The sequence below is a fragment of the Centruroides sculpturatus genome, unplaced genomic scaffold (assembly GCF_000671375.1).
Source record: "Centruroides sculpturatus isolate CEXI.00-Female unplaced genomic scaffold, Cexi_2.0 scaffold170, whole genome shotgun sequence".
Taxonomy (NCBI): Eukaryota; Metazoa; Arthropoda; class Arachnida; order Scorpiones; family Buthidae; genus Centruroides; species Centruroides sculpturatus.
In genome coordinates, this window is record NW_019384413.1 from 121213 (window position 1) to 146701 (window position 25489).

At 30.8% G+C, this 25489-nt stretch overlaps 1 protein-coding gene across 7 annotated transcripts in view; it reads right to left on the reverse strand.

The window, feature by feature from the left end:
- The window catches only part of LOC111619079 (catenin delta-2-like), a 70510-nt gene that overhangs the window by 682 nt on the left and 44339 nt on the right, over positions 1-25489 (reverse strand). For 4 of the 7 annotated variants that reach the window (XM_023360726.1, XM_023360725.1, XM_023360728.1 and 1 more), the window contains 12 exons: positions 24006-24047; positions 23725-23908; positions 23019-23190; positions 13360-13677; positions 8234-8440; positions 6574-6709; positions 6106-6226; positions 5545-5661; positions 5305-5462; positions 5000-5235; positions 301-554; positions 79-229 (listed from right to left, as the gene is read on the reverse strand). In XM_023360726.1, the coding sequence (XP_023216494.1) occupies positions 79-229; positions 301-554; positions 5000-5235; positions 5305-5462; positions 5545-5661; positions 6106-6226; positions 6574-6709; positions 8234-8440; positions 13360-13677; positions 23019-23190; positions 23725-23908; positions 24006-24047 (2096 nt within the window). The remainder of the gene's footprint in view (positions 1-78; positions 230-300; positions 555-4999; positions 5236-5304; positions 5463-5544; positions 5662-6105; positions 6227-6573; positions 6710-8233; positions 8441-13359; positions 13678-23018; positions 23191-23724; positions 23909-24005; positions 24048-25489) is intronic. The other 3 variants (XM_023360730.1, XM_023360731.1, XM_023360727.1) reach the window with 2 other exon arrangements.

Genomic DNA, 25489 nt, shown 5'->3' on the forward strand with positions numbered 1-25489 from the left:
CTGCATAAATTTTTGTAAAGGAACAATATATCACTATGTATGATTATGGCATTATGCTACATATATGACAATATGTACCTATTAATTCCTTGTTTCTTTGATCCATTGCAAGATTTCGCAGAGCTGTAGCAACGGCACAGACGACTCTGTCTTCATCCATTTTTAATAACTCTATAAGGATTGGAAGACCTTTCTCTTTTCTAACCGTTGCTCTGATGTCGATACTAGGCTAGAAAAAACAAAAATTTGTTCTAAAATACTTTAACTATAAAAACTTACAATTGGTAATTATTAGCTAACCTGCCAATAACACGCTGCCAAGTTTTGAATCGATCCTGCTGCCGCCTCTAACGTGGCTTGATTGGAGCAGTCTGATAAAAGCGCCAAATAGATCTGAACTACTTCCGGTTGCCAGAGACGTTCCATTCCTCTGACCGGCTCGGAAGTAGGCGATAAATTTGTTGCATTTCTGGAATTAGTTTTCCTCTTATCTACGTTCGCGATTTCTTTTTTCTTCTTGTTAGCACCAAAACATCCTAAATTATCTCCGACAGCTAAAAATTATAGATGAAATATTTAAGTTTTGTAATTATGGTCATTAAAGAAATATATGCATTTATTTACAAAAAAACATAAGTAGAAAAACTTGTACATGGTAAACTATAGCAAACTTATACAATTTTTATAAAGAATCCTACCATATTGTCTAATATGCAGCTAAGCAGCAAGCAGTAGTAATTTGACACAATACCTAATTTAATAAATTGGAATAATACATTGCTTACAGCCACAGTTTTACTCTCATGATATATGAATGAAATGTAGTAACACAACTAAATTTAGAGATATACGATACGATACTAGATTCTGTCGACACCAATAGAAGCCGGGATCAGATCAGTTGGAAAACTATCTATACTCTGCAGATGTTCATAATAAATGAAAATCCGAAAGTGCATTGGTTTTGAGAATATTTGTTCATTCAACCATAAAGAAGCAATAGTTTACAAATCAGTTTATGGGCTCCTTTTGGATACAGGTCCTAGGCCAATGGTGGGTAAAAACTGAATTCAAAATTTAGTAACTACAAATTGTGGGTCAAATATTTCATTTGAGTAAACAAAAATACAAATTTTAATCTACAACAATAATAAATCTATAGAAGCAAAAGGAAAATAATAATGTGACTATAACAGAATGTTATGTTTAATGGGAAATTTGATGATAACTTTTTTATCTGAGGTTCATAATTTGTGCCTTTAAGACTTTTCATGGCAGTTTTAGAACCCTGATTTCACATTACATATGCAAATACTTTGAAATCATCACATGGGTCACTGTTTGCAATCCTTGTCCAGGCTTGACTATGCTCTGCTTTTAAAAAAAATATTGTTCAAGTTATGCACAGATGAGTGATACACTTTGTGTTTCCCACTAGGGTTTTGTAAATAACTAAGGCCAAGCAAGTGATTCGGCCCGTCTATCAAACGCTTCCTTCACAAAGTGGGGATGGGTTTTATCTTGTTGAAAAATAATGTCAGGATAAAGTTGAGATACAGCAAAGAGTTCAGCATGTCCAAATACTGAACTCTTTGCAGTCACTGTCCAAATGGAACAAAAAGAATGGGCTTTTCACCAGATCCTACATTACACATTACATACACTGCACATTCAATTTCACAAACCTCGTGAATAATTTGCCCGTTTGCTTTCCCAGATACACGAAATACTACTGTGTCTAGAAAAAAATCTGTCCTATTTGATTTTTACCACAAATGTCTTTTGTTTATATCCGTTCTTGGAAAAATTTGGTGCATTTGAATTTTGTAGACTCTTAGGTACAATCTTTTGTGAACGACATCACGGACTGTGGAGCAGGGAAATCCGAATGCCAAACTTTTATGTCAAATTGACTTCCTTGAATTTCTTTGGAAGATCATGCAAATTCTTTTCACATTATCAAGGAAAACTGAGTGCTTCCCACACATTTGCACCGAAGTGGCAGTTTCTCATACTTGCTTGTCCTAATTGATAATGCTAACATAGCTAGGATCATCATCATGACATCCAACATTAAATTGATGCTGGAATTTATGCTAAACAAGCTTCAATTCCACCAACGAAAGAACACACAACCAACTTTCTTCTCGGGCATCCACATTGTTATGGCTAAAATGTGACAAGTCTGCCATTCTGCATATGCACTAGTGAATACAGTACTGACGTTTTTCACCAATGGAAACAGATTTCAACATAAAATTCATAATATCAAACTGGAAGTTGATGCGTAAGTCAGAGGTTTAAAAAAAGAAAAATTTATAAGTCAGACACCCTGTATATATTATATACAAAAGAAATTGTATTTAAATGGATGTATATGGTTATTAGCATTATTAATTAGGGTTTCTCATTTCCCGGTCTTTTGCTTGTCCCCGTGATAGAATTAATTATATTTAAGATATACAAAATATCTTGAAATCAAACGATAAATTACTTTAATATGTTATGCAATCTCCAAAATCATTATTAATAATGCTGTGTAAGATATATATTAAGAATTACCTTTTAATAGAAATTTTCACAAATAGAAAAAAATTTATGTAATTCAAGTTTGCTGGAAATTGCATACAATAACAACAAAATGCAAAAATGGTTGATACTCTGATCACTCAATCTGATTCTTATTTTAGTAATGAAAAATCTGCTTCCGAGAATGCCCTTCCCAGTTCAGTCGATGTGGGTAGAATCGTCTTTAATGCATTAAGAGAAGACTGATGTTATGCATTTTTTTTTCAATCATAGCCTGGAAGATTTCTAGTTCGTTTGAGATTGTAGTACTTCTTTTGCTCTCTGGTATTCTTGATTTATCTACCTCGGCTGCTTTAATAGAAACATCATGCTTATAGCCCGATAATTCGGCAATTCATTTGTCTTTAATAATTGGGTTTATGAAGAAAAACTTCATACCTGCAAACTGAAGCTACTGGGCATGGTTAAAAATTAAGACAGCATAAGCACAATTATTCCATATATTACAGGTTCTGACCAGTAAAGAATTTTTAGAGTCCTGCCACAAATAAGCTACGTATTGATTATTGACCATCTGTGATATGCCATAACGAGCAAACATTTAAAAAATTAATAAATACAAATGTATTCTGACAATTTATGAGTTAATTACACTTTCTATTAATAATAGGGTTTCTCAAACAGGATCCCGGTTGTTTTTTTATTCCAGGAAATTCCACAAATTTCTTATTTTGTGTTAATGTTGAGGAAATTTTGCAAATAGAATCACCAGATAAGAGACAGACTTATTGTAGTAAAGAGGATATTACAAACTAACAATTCATAACAAGAGTTAAAATATGCATTTCTTTGAATAGCTGAAAGCATTACTTTTTAGTTGAAATATTTGCTCAAAACAGATGTAGTTTGTGAAATCCACAATTTGGGACAACAGGCACACTTTGAGACTTAATAAACTGGAATTATAATTAATAAATTGGATAGTTTATTTCAGTAACGTACTAAATGTTACTGAAATAAACTGTTAAAGTTATCAGACATCTAAAAGTTTCAGCTTCTGTAACAGAAAAAATAACTTTTGTTTGGGGTTTGGTTCCATTTTTTGGGATAGACCTGCAATTTTTATATTAGTTTATATTTTGGATATTACTTATTTAGTAAATATTTTGATGGACAATAAAAACATTTGAAGTTTTTTTTTCAAATTTATACTGTACAGGTATGGTACCCCTCGTACAACACGTTACTTCTACAACACAGTTTTGCTCTAACACGGTTTGAAAATTGGGGATATCCCTGTACAACATGACTTCCAGTTTTGCCCTAACATAGTTTGGGAAATCCTCTGTACAAAATAAAGAGGTTGCAGCCGACATTTTCAACACAAAAACACGTACGTCGGATGTTCAGCACCACCTTCCTGTAAGCCTAGAAGTTTGACAATGGTGTTTGGAACATCAGTGGAATTATGCTCGACGTTCTAAACGCCATTGTCAAACTTCTAGGCTTACAGGAAGGCGGCGCTGAACATCCGACGTACACGTTTTCGCGTTGAAAACGTCGGCCGCAACCTCTCTAATGTCAAATAATGAAGTTTACACTTACAAATTGTGAAATTTTTTTTTTTTTATTCCTGTAAGTACGCTTGTTGTCTCAAATTTGCCCACAGATTCTAGAATGTTGAAATTTTCAAATTATTTTGTGCTTTTTATCAGGATTACTTTAATGAAAACTGGTAGTGCAATTTTTTCTTTCCCATCCTAATTTTCCTATCAACTAGGTGTCGTCATCATTGCTTTCAGACTTTAGCCCTTAAGACTGCCATTGTGTTTTCTTTTTATAGATTAATTAATCTTTGTGTTTAAATAAACTTTACTAAGCACTATTAAAAATTTTTTTTAACTGTAGATAAGCAATCATTTGTAAAATGACAAATGAAATATGGCAGTATCGTGGTACTCAAACACAAATTCAGGAAAAAGTTGCTCATTACTGGACTGGACAAACGTAACTCGTTATTAATTGAAAATTTGTTCTAGCATCTTTTTATTTTGTCGTTCATAAAAATTTATGATAAAAATAAAAAATATGAAAATGTTGCCGAGATGACGACGGTACTTTGTAAAAAGAAAATGCTGATTTAACTAAAATTAATATTAATGCATAATACAGTACTTTTAATTGCAATTGTTAATTAATTACTGATTATTAAAGCAATCAATAATTTATTTCCAAACATATTTCTGTTAGCAAAAGTATACTATTCTTTTTTGTTACTAACTTCTGCCATTGTTTGCATTATTCCTATGTTTTGTATAGCATGGATTTGCCTAACACTGCACTTTTTCGAAATGTAACTACCGTGTTACGCGAGGGATACCTGTATTTCGTGCAATATAACACGAATCCGCTCATAAAAGATTGGCGTTTGTCAATTTTAATGAAGAATTTTATAACAAAAATAACTCACATTTGATGGGAAGACTAGAATGCAAGGATGTCAAATGATGCTTTTCATATTCTGGATCCTCCACTTCTTGACAACGATACGATAAATTTCTTAATATGCAAACACAGTTCTCAACACACTTATTATCTATATCATTTTTTCCAATAGCCGAACCAACTAAATGGAGGAGTGCATCAACTAACCCCTCACATGCTCTAAGTCTCTGCCTAGCATACTCGCCTGCTGAACTCACATTTCTGAAATCACAATATTCGCATTTAAGTTTATACTTTGAAAAAAAAAAGTTTTTATAAAAAGACATTTACCTTATTACACCACTGGCATTTCGGAAAACAGTAGACCAGTGTATTTCGTGAGACTTCATGCGATTTTGATCTTCGTTCTTATCCCATCCCGAGTGTGGAATAATAATGTGATTTACAAGTACGTGCAAACAATCATCTATAATTATCCTTTTTAAATCCTAAAAAGAAGTCATATATATTTTTTAAAGACAATTATAAAATTTGTAAAATTTGATAATGAAGAATTAATTTAACATTTACTTCAGAAGAAGATAAATTCCACAAGACACCAGTCACTAAATCGCGAATTTCACTGTCGGGTGTTTTTCTTAATAAATGGATTAAGGCAGGAATTCCACCAGAATTACAGATTGCTCTCTATAATAATAAAGATTTTATAAAAACACTTTTATTAATTAAAATACGATATATAAAATTTTGGTTCTTAAATAGCAACGTAACATTTCGTGAAGAATAAATATACATTGTTCAAATTTATAGATTCAAATTAATCTTTTTACATTTAAGACTTCATTAGATTATCAAAACTTAAAGTGCTTTGTAATTCAAATTTTGAATCACAGAAAATAAAAACAATTTAAAATTTTTTGAATCAAAATTTTGTAATATTGAAATAAAAATATCACAGAATTTTGATTCAAAAAATTTTTAAATCACAAATGAAATATAAATACTAAAGATCTTTTTGTATACATTTGATATTATACCGGAATCAAATAAAAACGTTTGAAAAATTTAGAAATATTTAGTTCAAAAATAATTCCACAACGAAATAATCTAAATGTAAATATAAACGTGTACCTTATTTTCGTCGTTTTGCCGTCCAAACGAAAGATTTCTCAGCGCGCCGCAGGCATTTTTCTGAATTTCCGGAATGTCCTGATTTAGTAAATCGATCAGTGGAGGAATTCCTCCTAAAGCTCTAAATCAAAATAAATATAAGAAAAATCTTATTTGTATTATTTATGACATACAAAACTGAAAAAAGATCTTAATTTCATTGTATTGATTTCACATCAAACGAAAAATCAAATTCATAGGATTCATTATATTTTGTTTAATAAGATTTAACATGCAGATGAATGAAAATTTTATTGTAACAGAATGTTTGAATAAATACGACGACTTCTCCAAACTTGTTTAATTTTGTATTTTTTAATTAGATTAAGAACTTAAAATTCTTACTTTTGAAAAAAATGAAGAAATTAATTTTACATTAGAGAGAGAAAAATGGCTTAATAAATACATAAAATGTTATTATGTAGTTACCTTGTTTTTTGTTTTGTAGAATCATTCATGTAACATAAATGTTGTAAATAAGCAGCAGCATTTGCTCTTATAACGTTATTTGGATGATTTAAAAATTCTATAACTTCGTGAAGATCCGGATATCTCCACATCATTTCTAAAACAAAAATATGTACAATAAATTTTATTTGTTGCATTTTATATAAAAATTTAAAACCATTTCATCATTTTAAAGTTCTAATTACAAATACTAAAGAAGGTAATAAGAAAAACAAGATTTGTTGTTATATATTATCATTGAAATTGTACGATTCAGTACGAGAAATAATTATATACCGACTCACTTTGAATAAATTTTTAAATTTAAATATTACGTAAGGAAAAGTATTGGAATCACGTCAAATTTGACCCTCCTAGTTTTTTTTTCAAATCTGTGTGTTTTGAGACCTCCTGAATCCAGAAAAAGGAAAAAAAATTCTGTAGGTGTGTGTGCATGTGTTGTCATCCACTTTGCTTAATAACAACTCAGAATGGAGTAAAGATTAAATAACAAAATTTGGCATGGTGGCTTGTATATGAGGGACATTGATGCTATTAAATTTTGGTAATTAAAAGTCAAGGAGGCGGGGAGATAAAGAGAGTTGTGTCTGTCTCCAGTACAGTCAGACTTAATGACGACTTTTAACCGTCATTAACATTTATACTATTTTTTTTTTTTTTTTTTTATTATAAAACTCATCCCTACCCTCTTTTTGTCATTTTTAGTAATTATAAAAAAACTTTTTATATTTTTAACAAAATCTCATAACAGATGGTGCCACACAAATTTATTAAGTTATACAGTAATTAAATTATAAAAGTTTTCTAAACAAGAGCTCATAATAGCCGGGAAAGTTATGCAACTTGTTGCTGGATTTTTTCTTGTTAAGTAGTAGCAAACAGTTGAATACAATAGAGAAATATCAGTCAGAAATAATAATAATTGTTTGAGACATTTTAAAATGGTTAAATTAATATTGGTTTTCTCAAAACACAAAGTTACTGAGAAAGAAAAATGATATAATAAGTAATAAATTTATATTTCAATTTCTGATGTAAATAAAGCAAAGGACACCTGTTCAGTTTAATAAACTATTTAAGGTGCTTTGCTAATACAGTGCCTTTCAATTATATTAGCAAAGCAGCCTTTTTTTTTTTTATTTTTACTTTTGCATTTCGTAAGAGTTTTATATTGTTAGCATATATTTTATATATGCTGACAATATAAAACTCTGACAAGTGAAAAAAAGATGCGATTCATTTTGATGTAAAATTTGCTTTAGAGTGGTGGTCTGGCACCTAATCCATGCCATATTAATGTTGAGTAGGGTAGCAGATAACTGAAATGACAAAGCATCAGCTACTGCTCTAGAGGACTTGGGATCAAATCTGGGCCAAGAACCCCAGAAATTTTCTATGGACTGTTTGTCCCAGATACATTAGGCTCCATCTTGCATCCCCTGGACATCCCACTGTGGGCCTGGCCAAACACATAATGGATCTGAGAAAAAGACCCTCTTAGTGCTCACAGTGCAAGAAGAAAATGAAAGTGTTAGGAGTTTAAAGAGGAAAAGTGTGCATGGATAATGTCTTAGATAAACTCAATAATATATAAATATAAATAAACTGTTACACAAATTACCTCTTCCATTTTCATCAATAGTTGTGTTGTGAGGTTGATTAATGTGTCCATCACAAGGAAGCATTTCACCTTCGAACTCTTTTGAGGGTGATGCATAAGTAGCAGCTGGATGTGTGTTGGGATGATGATTGGAAGGATGGTCATCATAGCTTGGTCTGTGATCCAAGTAACTCTGTGGTAATGGACTAGTTTCATATGGATTGTATCCTGAAAAAAATAGTTCTGTATTGAAGAAACTCTAAGAGTAAACAACATAAATCAAAAATAAAAACGAAAAAAAAAATAATTAATTTTTCAACTGATATTTATTCCCCATTCTTTAACCCTCTATACACGTATGATAGAGGACCTTTTAAACAGACTGACTTGAGTTTAACTAGACACACAAATGGGGCATCTGGATGATGAAGATGGATTTGACACATACCTATATGAATTTTTCATAGACCCATGAAATATTTCTAAAGATCTGATCTATCTCATTTTGAATTAAATGAGTAGCAACATGAACATATTTTGAATTTTACACAGCACAGACTCAGTGAGACCATTCTCTGAACAAGCTTGATCAAATGACACTCAACGTGTTCATGTTACTTTCGTGTACCTCAAGACTAAGCATCCTGAACTTTAATCCAGGTCTTTGGCAGGCATGTAGTACAGTACACCTCAACCACTGACTATCTGGCTCATTAATGCTTGAATGGGGGAAATACAAACCTGCTTGCAATGAATTACATTCACCAATAAAAACTTAAAAATAATTCATAGTACAATGCACAGATGTTTATTTTTGTAACAAAAAGTAATTTATTATAAAGACAAGTGACCATACAAACATATCAAAAGCTCAGAATTTTGAGAAAATATGTTGCTATAAAAATATATAATTTATAATCTACAGAGCCTTTGCAACAGATGCCTTTGAAGTTCATTCAATGTGTTAAAATTCTGTAATCACCATGGAATAGCATTGCCTTTTTGTTTTATAAGAGTTGTAAAGCATTGAGTCATGGAAGATACAAACTTGTGCAGCAACTGAGTGGGGATTTTTTTCCCATTCTTTGCTTAAATACATATGTAATTGTTCTAACATGCAAGGACTGCATTGAGCCATCTTTCTTTTCAAAAATCTCCATACGTTTTCTTTCGGAAATAGGTCTGAGCTTGATGCTGGCCAGAGGAATACACGTATATTATTAGACTGCAGCCAGGCTTTGGTTTTTGTAGCATTGTGCAGACAGGTTTTGTTGTGCTGGAAAATACAGACTAATCTTTGGAAAAGTTTACATTTTAATTTGCATAGATGTTGCTGAAGGATTAGAATTTAGGCTTAAGAGTTCACAGCAGCATTGCAGAAATGCAAATCTCCAAATTTCTCTGCACTCATGCATCCCCAAACCATTAAAGACAGGCTTCTGGACTCATCTTGAATAACATGCTAGATTTTTAGCTTCATCTTTAGTATGAATGATTTTCTCTCATCCAACCATAGTGTTTTCTTCCAATCAGCATTTGCCCACTCCAGACGAGTTTTGGCCCAAGTTAAATATCTGTGCTTAAAGGATTCATTTGCGAGAGGTTTTCCCTTGGATTTGTAAAGCCATATTTGCATCATTGGATATATCTTCACACTGTGCATTCAGATAATGTGATATTAAGAGTATTTCCTTGCCCACTTTGTCAAATCTGCTATGGAAACTTGCCCATTTTGGAAAATATAGCATTGAAAGGACCATAGTTATCTGGAAATGAAAGGTAGTTTTCTTTGTAAAGCTTTTCCTGGATGAGTATGTCTTCTTTCTCAAAGGCATTTTATGGTTCCCTGAACTGTAAAGTGAGATATCTGTACATCGTGCACGATACAGCATTGAGAGGCTCCTTTATACTTTTGGATAATAATTTTCCCAATTGGTTCCAGTGCAATTTTTCACAGACTATGAACAGCTAAAAGTGACTTACCTTTTATATGGAAGATGTGTGACATAAGAAAAACTACAAGAAATTCCAGAAAATTCTCCTAAAATCCTTTCTGAATGAACTTCATTGTAATGTGTTGCCAAGATTTGCATAGCTTTGTATTCTGAACTAATGAAATCCAAGCATCTGCCTAACTCACAAACGTGGACCTTGTTAACCTGGGTGACATCCGAGCTGGTATCACACTTTGATCTGGTTACTATCATGATAAATATCTCCACAGAATGAGGGTCACTCTTAGCTTCATTTCTCCCCATAGACCTTACTGGCATGGGTGTCCCTACCAGGAACTTGTGCTCCAGCCTCATTGCCCCGTGGATCAGTAAAATTACTGGGCTCTCCCACTATGACCATGGGAGAGTTTATTATTATTATTTAGAATTTATTTTAATTATGTTTTCAATCTATTTTGAATAAATTGATTTATTTAAGCAATATGACATATTTTACAAACAATATTACATATTTCTATCTTCAACTACAAATTTTATTTTGAAATTTTAGTTTTTTGATTATAATCATCATTCATTTGACAAACACCAATTTGTTTAATAGCAATTAATTTGATTGATGACCAACATTCTAAGACGAAAACATTTAAAAATAATGCTCACTCTCTCATCCACATACACACGCGTGCATGTGCGCAAGTTAGGCAGTACAAGACAGAAATGAATACATAAACTTATCATTATTCTCTAAAGAAGCTACTTTGAAGTGTTCATGAACAACATAAACTGAATGATTAATTGATTAGTTTATAACCTTAATATTTTTTAATGACCTTCATAATGGCCAGCCACAATTATGCTTATTATGTCATGGGATTGACTAGCAAAAGAATTGGCAACATGAATAAAGAATGGAGAACAAAGGACAAATCTGTATTACCTGTGATAAAAAAAATATGGTGGTCTGCATTAGTCTTCAAATTCAGTTTAGTAGGCTGACATCTTTCCCCATGACTATTTGGCCAATCAGTGTTCATTATTTATTTGTAAAATAATTTCTCTCTCTGTCCACAAAAAACCTTTATCTATCAGTGTTGTGTTCGTTACACTATCCACTAACGTTTGACCTCCGCCGAGGTCTCCTTCAGGTGCTGACTAAGCGTTGTCACCCCTTGACCGTTAGAGTGATGATGTCTTTTTATCTCATACATAAAAATTCTTTCTTCTTCAATATCAAAAGTTAATCATTACTGATTATATATATATAACTCATACAGACAACAAAATCATTAAAATAAACTTTAATATCAACATTCACTAAAATAAAAATTGTCACGAATAGTGGCACCAACTGTTTTTGGCAATTTATCCACCGCTTTCTCAGCAAATAAAATCACACCAATTTCACCAACACTTAATTTTTGCTGAGCTTAAAATTCTTTTATTTTTACTAACAAATCTATTTGATATTTTGCATCACTTTGTATCATTCTCCATATTTTTTGAAATTAAAACAATTCTTTGTAATGAACAAGATTTTTATATTGGGTTGGCCAATAAGTCTGTTTATTTTTAGGTGAAAATAAAAAGATAATTTTTTTGTAGAAAATAAAAATTTTATTCAATAATATATCCACTGTTTTTATCAAATACCTTTTGCCATCTTTAGGGGAATTTCATAATATGTGTTTAAGAAAAACTGTTCCAAGTGCCATTTTATGTCACAAACAGAAACAAAAGTACTGTTCATTTAAAGAATTTTGAAGGAAGTGAAACAAGTGGTAATCAGAAGGAGCAAAGTCAGATGAATATGGAGGATGAAGTACAACATCCCAGCCAAGCTCCAACACTTTTTGTCAGGTTTGTAATGATGCATGTTGCTGGGTGTTATTGTGGTGGAAGACGATTTATCAATTCAGGAAAAGCATCCAGAATTGCTGAATTTCATTTATCCAGCTGGTCACAGTATATGTCAGAATTGATCATTTTGTTCTTCGGAAACAGTTCATAAAACAAAACACTCACCAAATCGAGAGCTTGACTTTGCTTGGATGAAGTCCAGCTTTTGAAGTGGTTTGCAGCAGTTTGCCGTGCTTCCTCCACAATCTTTCGCGATTGATGTTGACATAAACAATCCACTTTTCATCCTCTGTCACCATTCACTTCTGAAATTCTCTCAAAAACGTGAGGAAAGTGACTCATTTCTGATGGAAAATATGAGTGATGCAATTGGCTTCACTAAGTTCATATGAAACCCAAACATCAAGTTTGGTTGCTGATGTATCCAAGTTGATGCAGATGATTTTTCATGCTCGATTTCAATATTTTAAGGATATCTGTAATTTCCTGCATTGTACGGCTTGGATTACAGTCAACTAATTCATTTATTTGATTGCCGTCAATCTCAAATGGCCAATCTGATCATGGTGTGGACAAATGCACTCAATGGAAAAATCTCCAGAACAAAATGTTGCAAACCACTTCTGGTGCACATGCATTTTTTCATGGCATTCTTATCATATACATCACATGTCTTTTTTTTACAGGTCTGCACTGCATTTTTGACTTTTTTAAAATAAAAAGCATAATGTCGATAATGCGCATTTTGTTCACTCATCTTTCAAATACTGACAAAACTAATTGTCAAGCTCTATTTTTGACAAGTGTTAGTGAAATGTCACTTATCAAACAAATGTGTTTTCAAAGTTAAACTACTAGTAATTGCATTTCAAAGCGTCTATCTATTTATCAGCAAAAACCGCACAAACTTATTAGCCAACCCAATATATTATCAATATATACAGTTATTTAATCTATATACTAAATATTTTAATTAAGAAATAATCAATACAAAAGAAAAACATTAATTTAAAATAATACAGAACGAATTAATAATAATAAACATCTTTAAAAACAGACAGATAATTAATTAATTTATACTCTGACTACTGTAAGATGTCAAGAAGGAAACTTTGACAATTTCGTAATTTAGGAAATATTTTATCAGAAAAATCTGAAAGCTCAAAAATGTACTTAATAGATATTATTACTTTTTATGTAAGTTCCAGCAGACTTCTTAAATGAAATGAATAATCCTATTTACTATATCAGATAATCAATTATACATAAAAAAAAAACAAATCTAAAACAATAAAATTGTTAACTCTATATGAAATATGAATATAGTAAGCTTACCAAATTGATCATTCTTATATCTACCTTGATAATCAGCTGCATTTGGTGAAAGAGAATCCAATTCTTCATAACTACATGGATGCTGTGTATAATCGATGCCAATTCTGGGAACTTGAGGCATTGCTCTATGTGCAGACCCATGTTCTAAGGACGGAGGAGGACATCTCTGATACCCATATTCAGCATAATTTTGACCACTTTGAGAATGATACATTTCGCAATTTTTTTCAACTGGTGGAGATGATATTCTACCATAATTACCATAATCAGGGTGATAATTCTGAGGTGGTACTTGTCCTGCTGGGCTTGGTGGTCGACCTTAATAATTAATTACAATAAAAATTATCTCTCAATTCATATATATATATATATATATACATAGGTAAAAATAGAAACTTTTAACAAATATTACGTTGTTGCAAATGAAATGGCCAATTTTTATTTCTGATTTTGAACATTTATTAATTTAATTTAAAACTTATATAGTCAACTAAAATAGTCTCCATCAACATTAATACACTTCTCCCAATGCAACAGAAGTGCGTTAATGCTAATTTGATAGAAATCACGAGAAAGAGAAGACAAAAAGTCATTAAAGAGACTTTTTATTGTGTCCTCTTCCCTGAAGACTTTCCCTGCCAAAAAGCATAAAAAAAGTGATAGTCTATCAGCAAAAGGTCTAGAGAATAAGGTGGATGAGGAAGAATTTCATTCAAATACTTTGGTTTTTGTGATAAATAATTGAACTGCTGACCTCGAAATGTCTCTCACTGAGTTTATGTGGTATCCATTTGTCTCAATTTTCCTAACATGTTTACTTGCTAAGAAATGGTTGAATAATGCACATTCAACTTTTCTTCAATCTCCCTTACAGACAAGGTTCTGACTCAACGATGCTCTTCAAAATATCATTGTCGATGACAGATAATGTGTGTTCGCAAAGCAAATTTTTGAGATTTGTATTTTTGAAATGAAATTTGTCAAACCAGTGATTGGTATGCTCACTCATAAAACCTTCACCAAAAGCTTTATTGATATTTTGGGTTTCCTTGTCTCCATTATGCCCTAGCTTCTACTCATACAAGAAAATTATTCTTGTTTCTTTTCTTTCCATGCCATCAGAAAAACTGATCTTAAACATATGGAATTCATGATATAAATGACATTATATTTTTAATTAATATATTATCAATATATGTGTACTCTTCCAGTTGCACTCATACAATTCCATTCACACGGTAAACGTTAAACTATATAGACGATAATCTTAAATTTTAAAAAATGGCAATTTCATTTGCGACGAACTATTAGTATGCCAATTTTATAAAAATTGGCACAATATAATTTATAAAACTAGTAACAAGTAGTTGGCAATTAAATTATAATCCACTTAAGCTATAAAGCCAGATATAAATAAATAAACCAGAAATGGGTTGCTCAATTTTCCCAGCAACATTTAAAATTTTGGTGGCACCATCTGTTGTTATATTTTATTAAAACAACTTTTTATATTTTTAACTATTATAAAATGGCAAAAAGCTTAATTTTGAGAGTAGAGACGAGTTTTATAAAAAAATTGTAAATGCTAATAACGAATAAAATCCTCATTAAGTCCGACCCTACTGGAATCTTCATTATCTCCCTCCTCTCGAACTTTAACCACCAAAATTTAAAAGCATCAATCCCTCTATAATAAACAAACCTTCCTGCAAAATTTCAGAAATTTTTGACAAACAGCACAGGAGTTATTAAGCTTTAAACAGGACGAACAAAAGCATGCCCCCTACACACACACTAACATCCATACATACAGAAATTACCCCAGAATTTTTTTTGCATTTCTCAAAATTTCAAGGTGTCCAGAGCCCAAAAATGTAAAAATCTGATGGGTCATCTTTTGCCAGATCGCCATACTTTCCCTCTGTTATAACAGCCGGGAAATTAAAAGTACCATATTGATTGTTCCAGATACGATAGTGCAGTATAAAAAAAAAGATCTAAACTGGTTTGTTTATAAATACAACAGATAGCATGAGGAGAATTAATAAGTGATTTTTAGAAAATATGAGAATAATCAATAAATATTATAATATTATATATAATATTAATAGTTTTTTTTATATCAATACAATAAAATTTCTATCAATCAACTACAATATTATTGGTTTATTGCAATCATTTTAGAAATCACCTATACTAAAAGTAAAAATCAATTGATAACAATAAGCAGGATAAGTAAATAAAACTACTATTAGTGGAAATTCTGGTTCTATTGATTGACGTTAAAAGGACGCATTAAAACAAAACATGTATAAAATGAATATTAATTAACAGTATTTCATCAAGTGTATAACCGAACAAATTCTAATAATTTAAACTACTGTACTGGAGCAAATAATGATTAAAATAACTGGCACTCTTTAAGACTGATGATAATCGTATCAACCACACTGATGTTGATATCATGAAAATATTGCTTAAAAATGCCTATTAACCTGAATATAAAAGATTATAATAATTATAACCAAAATTCTGATTAAGTTTTATAAGTGTATTTTAAGTTACACATTGTAGAACATGCAAAATCTTTTAAATATTAGGAAATTAATAACAATTTTCACATTAAACAGACTTTACAGTCGACCCCCCTATAAGATATAGATACATTCCAATTTATTAGGAATCCACAGCCCGACACGTGTCAAGTTTACGGACTACGGCTGATTGAAAGGTTTTCTTCCATAAAATTAATCGATTCTACACTAATCCGACTCAACATTTCCAAAATACGTATATTTTTTCGTAGTTTTATAGGAATCGTAATTATAGGGACTGTAATTATAGGGGGGTCGACTGTACTCTATTTTCAACTGAGATTATAAATATGTGTGGTGAAGTAATCTAGCATTTACTATAAAGTTTTTATAATTTTTAGATACAAATTTTATTTCATCAAAAAAGATAAAATTAAATATTTCTTATATTTTCATAAATTTAATACAGTATGATAAAATGCAAAATAACAGAATTTTGTATAAAAATGTTACATCAAAATTTTTTGTGCTTTATTAAATTCATTTTTCAATATCAAACAACATAAAAAATATTTACGTAAAGCAGTTACAGATTTTGTTTGCACCTGAACCTATTTTTTACTCCAAGCTTTTTTGTATTTCAGATATTGATGGTGATAACTTTAATTTTCTCATTAGTAATTTGTACATTTTACTTATCACATTTCACAGAAAATATTTTGACTGTATGAATGTACTTCAATGTCATGCAGTTAACATGTGGTGGTATATAGTATACATGTGGTGGTATATATAGTATGGTGCATAGAAAATTGCAAGAATGAAAATAACATCTTGTATAATCCACCCTAGTGTATATCTCATGCCCCCAGGTTGGCTGTTGAAAGCAACACAATTACTACAATGTAAAAACTAGATATTCACCCAGCTGATAAGCAAGACAATTTACTGATATGAGTTTAGAAGTTGCCATGTTAAACATTAAAATATTATTTGTTTCATTTCTGTTAACAAAATTACAGATATACATAAACAATCTAGCTCAATATTCTATAATAATATTCAAATTAATTTCTGTATTATTTGGATTATAATTTCATTAGCTATTAACAATTAATATAAAGTAATTTTTTTTCTAAAGGTAGGACTGGTAGTGTCATACTAACACTAACTAATAATTACAATAATTGACAAAGTGTATATATTTTTTAAAGTAGAATTGAAAACTTTCATAAAAGTTTAATATATTTTTTAATTAAAAAAAATATTAAACCTGTACGATTGATAATATCATTGTTATATTGGCACTAGTTGAAGCTTTTTTTTTACATAAATACATTGTATAATAATTTAATTCTTGTATTTTGTAAATTGAAGATTAATCTGTATCTTAATTGTGAGCATTTATTAAAAAATTAAATCTTAATCCATCAAAATTAGGTCAGGGTTGTGGATAGTGTAGTGAAATACTTAATGCCATTTCTTGCAAACACATGGAATAGATAATTGTCAATCTGGTGGGTCTGCCAGCCACTGCCAGTCATATAGTGTAAATCAACTTTAACTCATAATTATGAAAAAATAATAAAAAATAAATAAATCGCCACAAAACCTGCATATACATTTTAAATTATTTTTCAAACAGACACCCACGAATTATTTATAAAACCATATTTCTGGAGGATACCTTTTATTTTTTGAATCAAGAGAGAATCAACAATAAAAGATCAAATATTACTAATCTTTAAATAAATGTTCCAATTGGTTTTCTGCATTATTAATTTTTTTAATTGATATATTCTTAAGAATTTGTTAAAACCATTCCTTCCATTTTTTTGAATGTATAATAATTAATGCTATATTAAATATAATTAATGTGGTCTTTAATACTATTATGAGATTTTCTCATTAAAAATCATTTTCAACACAATTTCATACTCTAAATGCTTATCTACTTAAGTTAAATGATACATTTCCTTTGTAAAATGATGTTTCATAAATAAGATATTTGATTTCCTACAAAGAAAAATATCATTTTAGATATATAACTTTCTTCCAAAAAAAGGCTATTTCCTCACTGGAACTACAAATTAGTCTAAAAATACAATCGTTAAATTTTATAGAAAGATACAATTTCTTCATAGGCAAAAAATGAGTTCAATTAAACAAAAAGTTGTTAAAAATTGATCCAAAAAAGTTAAACAAAACTTATTTGTATATTTGGTTCCTCTTAATAAACTGTTATAAATAGATAAGAATTTCTGGTGTATTTTAAATTCTAACTTGAGGTTCAAGGGTCTGTGGATAAATTTCAAGAGGTTTGTAAACTGGAAGGGGGGAAGTTACATCTTTATTTTCATTAATCTCAAACTGAAATTTAGCATCTATTTCAATTATTTATGTAGGCAACAAACCACAGAAGTATTTACAATACTAGTGAAGGGTAATAATACTAAAGGAATTCAATATATGTATAATTTTCTTGAATGAAGTATTGCAAATCCAAGATTGTTCAACATTATTGAACATATTGCAAATACAAGATTATTCAAAAGAAGTCCCTGGTTTCATAATTTTATTTTGGAGAATGTATGGAACATACAAAAGTTCCATAAAAACTGGTTCTGATTTGGGACTAATTCCATAAAAAAAAAATGTGACATAAATGTTAATTTATTGAGAGTTTTCATCTTCAAAATAAGTTCCTTCTGCAGCTATACAAAGATTCCAGCACTTCTCCAAGTTTTTAAAACATTCCTGGAACTTTTTTTTAATGGCACTGTTAAGCATTTGCTGCGATTGTGTTCAAATGTCATCAATGCTCTCAAATCACTTCCTTTCAGCACTTTTTTCAGCCATAGAAATAGAGAAAAGTTTCACAGTTTCAAGTCTGGTGAATAAGGAGGTTGGAGAACTACAGCCCTTATTATTTTTCAAGAAAAATGAATAGAGATAGCTGTGAGCAGAGACATTGCCATGATGCAACAACCAGTTCTGGGCTTTCCAAAGATCTGGTCATTTTTGTCATTTTCATGCAGGTACTTCATAACATCCATATAAAACTTTTGATTCACAGTTTAGCCGTGGAACAAATTCCCAAACAATAATTTCCTCCCTATCAAAAATACAACGAGCATGCTCTTGAGATTGCACCTCAATTGGTGTGCTTTATTTTGTTTAGGTAAATCATGATTTTTCCACCGAGTTAATTGTTTTTTGGTCTTGGTCATAACTGTAAATCCATGTTTCGTTTCCTTAATCACTTTCATACACAAACATCATCACTAAACCAGATATATTTTAAATCTATACACCAACCAATGCCGAATATTAAATCGGGCTATAAACGGATGCTGAGTATTTATATACGCCTTGCTGGGGTTTGCGGTGGCTGATTGAGTGCCTTGGAGATGTTTACCGGATGTGGGTGCTGAATGCATCCCCAACTGGCATTGTAGTAACCGTCAATGGTTATAACGTAAACTTCTATATCCTGGAAGAAGAAATCGGACTTGAGGTCCAGGTAGCGTAATTAGCAACTCTTCGAGTAGTTCTAAATTATTTAAATCATTTAATTAAAATTATAATTATTAAATTATTAAGAGATGGTGCCTAATGCCTAACTCTAGTGCCAAATTGTCTTATAAATTATTAATATCATAGCTGTTTCTAGCTCTATAATATTCAGCATTGGTAAGTGTGTAGCTTTAAATCACTTTCTTTTCTGTTGCAGCTTTTCCAAGTTTGACAAAATTTCACACACAAATGTTCCTTAAAAAAATTCATTTTACAAAGCAACAAAAATCACAAACTGACAAGAACATGGATCTAACCTAAATAGCAAGAAACAAAAACTATATATGATAATGGCATGAAATTTTGTGGGAAGCTAAATAATGATCTCTATTACATATTCTAGTTTACACAAATTCAGCATGTGGTTGATCGTGGCACCACATCACCAGTCCTGGAACTTTTTGACTGCACCTTGTATCATCACTATATGGATGTACAGTACATCTGTGTCTTGCAACCACAAATTTTTATGCAAATAATCCTGCACAATGCTGATTTCACACTTTGTCACTAGGAACATGCAATTCAAAATGATAGCATCTAGAGAGAAGACATTTTGTGTCCTGCAATTCCACAAAATAAAGTCTGTTACAAGCAGGGCTGTGGAGTCGGTAAAAAAACACTCTACTCCGACTCCTGATAATTTTAGTACATCAACTCCGACTCCGGCAAAATTAAATATCAAGTCATTTTATGAGGGGCAGAGGTGCTCATAGCACTACTCTTACCCTACTCTGAACTCTAAAAGAAGCCCCGGGCATTTACCCAAATAATTTTATAGTTAGTATTTTTAATATTTAACTTACATTAATATTTATTTGTATAAAAAATTAATTATTAACAAATATTTAATAAGAGGAAAAAGGGGAGCAATAAAATTCTACATCTACATATCTTTATTTACAGCTTTTGCATTTCAATTTCACCATTCCAGAAAAGTTAGTCCAACTAAAAAGTGTGTGATCTAGCTACTTCAGCCCTTTGTTCAGAAAAGAAAAATATATACTCTGATCATTAGTATGGCTCATTCAGAAAAATAGAGAACTTATTTAGAGCAGGGATAATAAAGGATTGATTCAAAAATATTCAAATTCAATTGGGTCAAAATAATTTAACTACTAAACACAAATACTACAAAGAATACTACATATTTAATAAATTAAATTGATGCATTTTGTATTTAAAATAAATGAATTATAACAAAATACAAAAATATTTTTAAAAAATTATTAAATATAAAATAAATTTTCCTTCATTTAAACTTAAAAACTAAATTAAATTTAAAAATGCCAGAATAGGAGTCGACACATTTTTTCCAACTCCAACTCCTCTGGCCAGAAATTCCTCCCGACTCCTACTCCACAGCCCTGGTTACAAGTATATGATGATTATTGAAAGATGAAATTTCAGAAAGAGCCACTAACAGAGAAAAGAATTAACACTGCAACTGCCACCATTGACTCAGAACTGCTGTGCTGTATTTGGAGTGAATTAGAATATTGCATCAATATCTGTCATGTGAGGCAAGGAAGCCACATACAGAATATCTGTCTCAAAATAAACCAGCAATGAGTTGCTCAATTTTCCCAGTAGCATTTAAAATTTTGGTAGCACCGTCTGTTCTCATATTTTATTAAAACCTTTTTATATTTTTAACTATTATAAAATGGCAAAAAAAGCTTAATTTTGGAGTAGGGATGAGTTTTATAAGAAATTGTAAATGCTAATAACAAATAAAATCATCATTAAGTCCAACCCTACTGGAGATATACATGATCCCAATTATCTCCCTATCCCTCTGACCTTTAACCACCAAAATTTAAAAGCATCAATTTCCCTAATAAACAAACCTTCCTGAAAAATTTCAGAAATTTTCGGCAAAAAGCACAGAAGTTAAGCTTCAAAGAATGAACAAAATCGTGCCCCTACACACAAGCATCAATACATACAGAAATTACCTTCAAATTTTTCTGCATTTCTCAATGTTTCAAGGTGTCCTAAGTCCAAAAATATAAAAATCTGGGGTGGTCGTTTTTGCCAGATCGCCATACCTTTCCTCTGTTACATATAACAGCCAGGAAAGTAAAAGACTGAGTTTTTCTAGAAATGTATCTTATAACCTCATACTGTTTGTTAGTATTAGTTTTCAATAAACAGAATAATTTTTTGAAACCAGGGAGTTCTTTTTGAATAATTCCATACAGGGTGGTCCTTAAGTCATGCACCATAGGGGTTTAACTTTTAACTATACTTAAGTTGCTTTTTTTTGTTTCATATTGAATGACGGGTGACAAATTAACATTGAAGAAATGAATACAGCTAGTGTTCATGTTTGGAGTGCCTGGTGCAACACACTGCTCTGTGGCCACCGAGTTCAACTGGCAGCATCCATGTAAATCACACTACTGTTGGATGCCTGATCAACCATTTGAAAGAGACTGGAACTGTTGCTGATTGTATGTGAACTGGGCAACTGAAAAGATGGTGTCCATGATAGTTTTGACAAAGATTCTTAGCAGCCCTGAGAAATCAATCAGAAAATAAGAGTCAAGAAGCAGGATTAAGCAAAACATCAGTATTGTGCATGATGCATCAGCATTGGTTTCACCCATATAAAATTCGGCTGATTCAAGAACTATATGTTGATGACACTGATAGTCAGACGGAATTTTGTGAATGAATGCAAACATATGCCAATGCATTAACGTTTTTCAGTGACGAGGCATCATTCCATTTGAGTGGCCATGTTAACAGGCATAATAATGTGTGCTACTGGTTGGAAAGCAATTCTAGATGGAATGAAGAGGGCCACATCTCCAGAACAACTCCCATCTGGGGGTTGTTCTGCATGTTGGAATATGGGAGAACAAAATAATCCGTCTACATTTCTTTAGTGAGAATGTCACCAGTGAAACATACATACAGATGTTAGATGACTACCTGAAGGACTGCTTGGAGGATGTTCCATTACAACGATGCTGAACCATGTTCATTCAACAGGACAGCACTCCAGCATATTTTGCTCTGAGAGTGCATGAGTACCTTGACAAGAAGTTTCCCAATAGATGGATTGGCCAAAGAGGTCCTGTGAAATGGCCACCCTGCTCCCTGGATCTTATCCCTCGTTGATTTTTTCCTGTGGCGTTTAAAATCTGCGGTGTACCTAAATTGCCCACATACTTTCACTGAATTAAAGGATGCGATAACCAGATAATGTCATAATATCACTCCTGAGACACTTAGGCATGTCAAATCATTTTATCATGCCAGAATACAAGACTGTATTGAGGGGGGTCAATTTGAACACCTACGAGACCTGTGAGAATAATCCTGTGATGCACGACTTACAGACCATCGTGTACTGTACATTACAACTGGTAAAAATTATTAGATCATTAAAGCTCAAAATATTTTTGTCTGTATAAAAACTATACATCAAAACTTTCATATTTTTTCACTTATTTAGTTTTCTTAAAATATTCATAAATTAAAAATTATATTATTTTTTATAATGTTAATACTCTCAAAAGTAAGCAGTCTTTAAACTACCTGAATCATAAGTATCGTAATTTGATGGAATGTCACTTGTAGAATATGGATAATTTTCATATTCCTCAGAATTCACCGGAGCATTATCATACGGAGAATATTCCATTGGTTGGCCGTCTGGTCCTATGTGCTGAACTTTACGAGTACTCACTACTTTTGTTACAGTTTTCACCTATTAAAAAATTTACACATATATAATTAAATGTTTAACATATTATTTATCGAAACAAACTGAATATTCTGATTAAATGTTACAAATTATTACATTAGAATATTTTATTTTGTAAATAAAATCAGTTTTAATTTAAAAATCATTTACTATTTTCGCATTGTAATTATGGAATTAATATTCTAATATTTAAAAACAATTAAAAAACTGTACTCTTACATTCAAATTATAATGATGGTTTATTTAGATAATGTTTTGTGAATTAAAACTGATTTTTAAATATAAAATTGTAAAAAAAAAAAAAACGTGTTAGTATTCAGTTAATAATAAATTATAAAAAGTTTATTTTTTCAAATAATTATCAGAAATACAGGAGATATTTGTAAATGAAATATTATTAACTTAATTAGGACAGCATAATTAGTAAACAATATAATACAGAAAAAGTATATTGACCCAATAAAAAAGAAAAACCAAATGTAAACCAAAAGGCATAATGGCAAATTTTAATGTCTTATGATAAAACAGAATATTTACTTGTTGTGTCTTTGTTTGAGATGTGGTACGACTGATCAAATGTGCATTTTTTCCTACATTCTGACAATCTGGAGATTCGTTATCTCCGTGACCGTTAGTTGAAGTGGACGTTCGATAAGTCATACTGTATGACTCTTCTACTTCCGGAAGTTCTTCCTGAGTATAAACGCCATCGGGATATGGACTACATAGATTTACGAGATTTTTAAGTATAAAATGTATTTCCATTGGAACTTTTTCCTATTACATGCAAATATAGGTTTTATAAAATTTCTACTTACATGTAATGTTTCATATTTGTATTTCTATCAGGATAATAATTCCTAAAACATAATAAGATTGTTTAATGCAACTGGAATATATAATAATATCTTTAAATTCATAATCTGAGTGAAATTTTTATCTTGATTTTTTGTAGAAGCAGACAAACAAATGATAAAAAAAAAGTGACAGATGGTGACTATGAGATCTTCAAAGAGTGCTTTGTGTTCCCAAAGTTAATAAGTTTAAACATAAGATATACTTTATCGGAAGAGTTTAATATGTATGTTTTAAAGAAAAAGGTAAACTGTGAATTGAGAAAATAACTTTGCGAATTAAATAAAAATGAAGAGAATCACGTAAAATTAAAATGTATACATATATCAAAAATTGCAATTTAATCAGTTTAAAAATTTAGGGAGATTCAGCCATAAGGAAATCAAAACAAAAGAATTACTTTTTCCTGCTGTTGTTTCGTAAGTTTTTAAGTACATCTTATAAATTTTGTGAACATTTTGATTTATAAAATATTAAAAATGTAATTCGTAACTAAATCAGGAATTTTTTATGAAAAAAAGTAGATCCAGCAAATTAATAATAAAGACAAATTACAAAAAAATATCTGATAAATATTTTAACTGTACCAAAATTTCCCAAATTAATGCAATGCTACTACAGTATTAAATAATTAACTGATCTATTAATTAATAAGCATAGAATGATTATAAAGTAATCCTAAAAGCAAATAATTTACATTAAATTTCTCTATGGGGGGAAAAAATAAGAATAAATTTATTAAACATTTGCAAATCTTCTCAATAGCTATCCATCTTCAGGTTAGAGGTACTTGTACTGTACATTCAAACCATTCAAAAAATAAACTTGTTTTTTTTGAATAAAATAAACATTTTGAATTTTTTAAATTGAGTAAGCAACAAACACACTGCTTATTTTTTGACCCTCATGAAATCTTCGAAGTAAAAATAGAGATAACCCCCATATAACATGGGAGTTATGTTCCAAAAAATTGCTGTGTTATGCGAATCCGTGTTATATGAAACAAAAGAACTAGTGCGAAAAGTGGGTTAAGTTCCAAAAATTAAAAAACATGCTGTTAAATCCTTATTTAAAAGTCGGATTTATTGTTCGTTTTTTCATAGGTAAAATACTTATTTATTATTTAAGTAACTATTTTACCAGAGGATTATTCATCCTATATGATGATCTCAGCATGAGCATCATCAACTGGTAACAGTTTATAGTGCATTCGTTAATAGCAGTTGCTCTGCAATGGGAGTGCGCTGCTGTTTGTAGGCATTAGGAACGACAGTGAAAGAAAGATGGCAGCACCCGCATATCGATAGTATCGTGATGGAGGAATCTATAATTCTAAAGTGAGCTTTTAGAGGCAAAAGAAGGGTCCCAATTGTAAAATTTAACCATTAAATGGATTATTTGTTGAAAGAGCATTCAAAGTAGCCACGAAAACAATTAGAATGCTCGC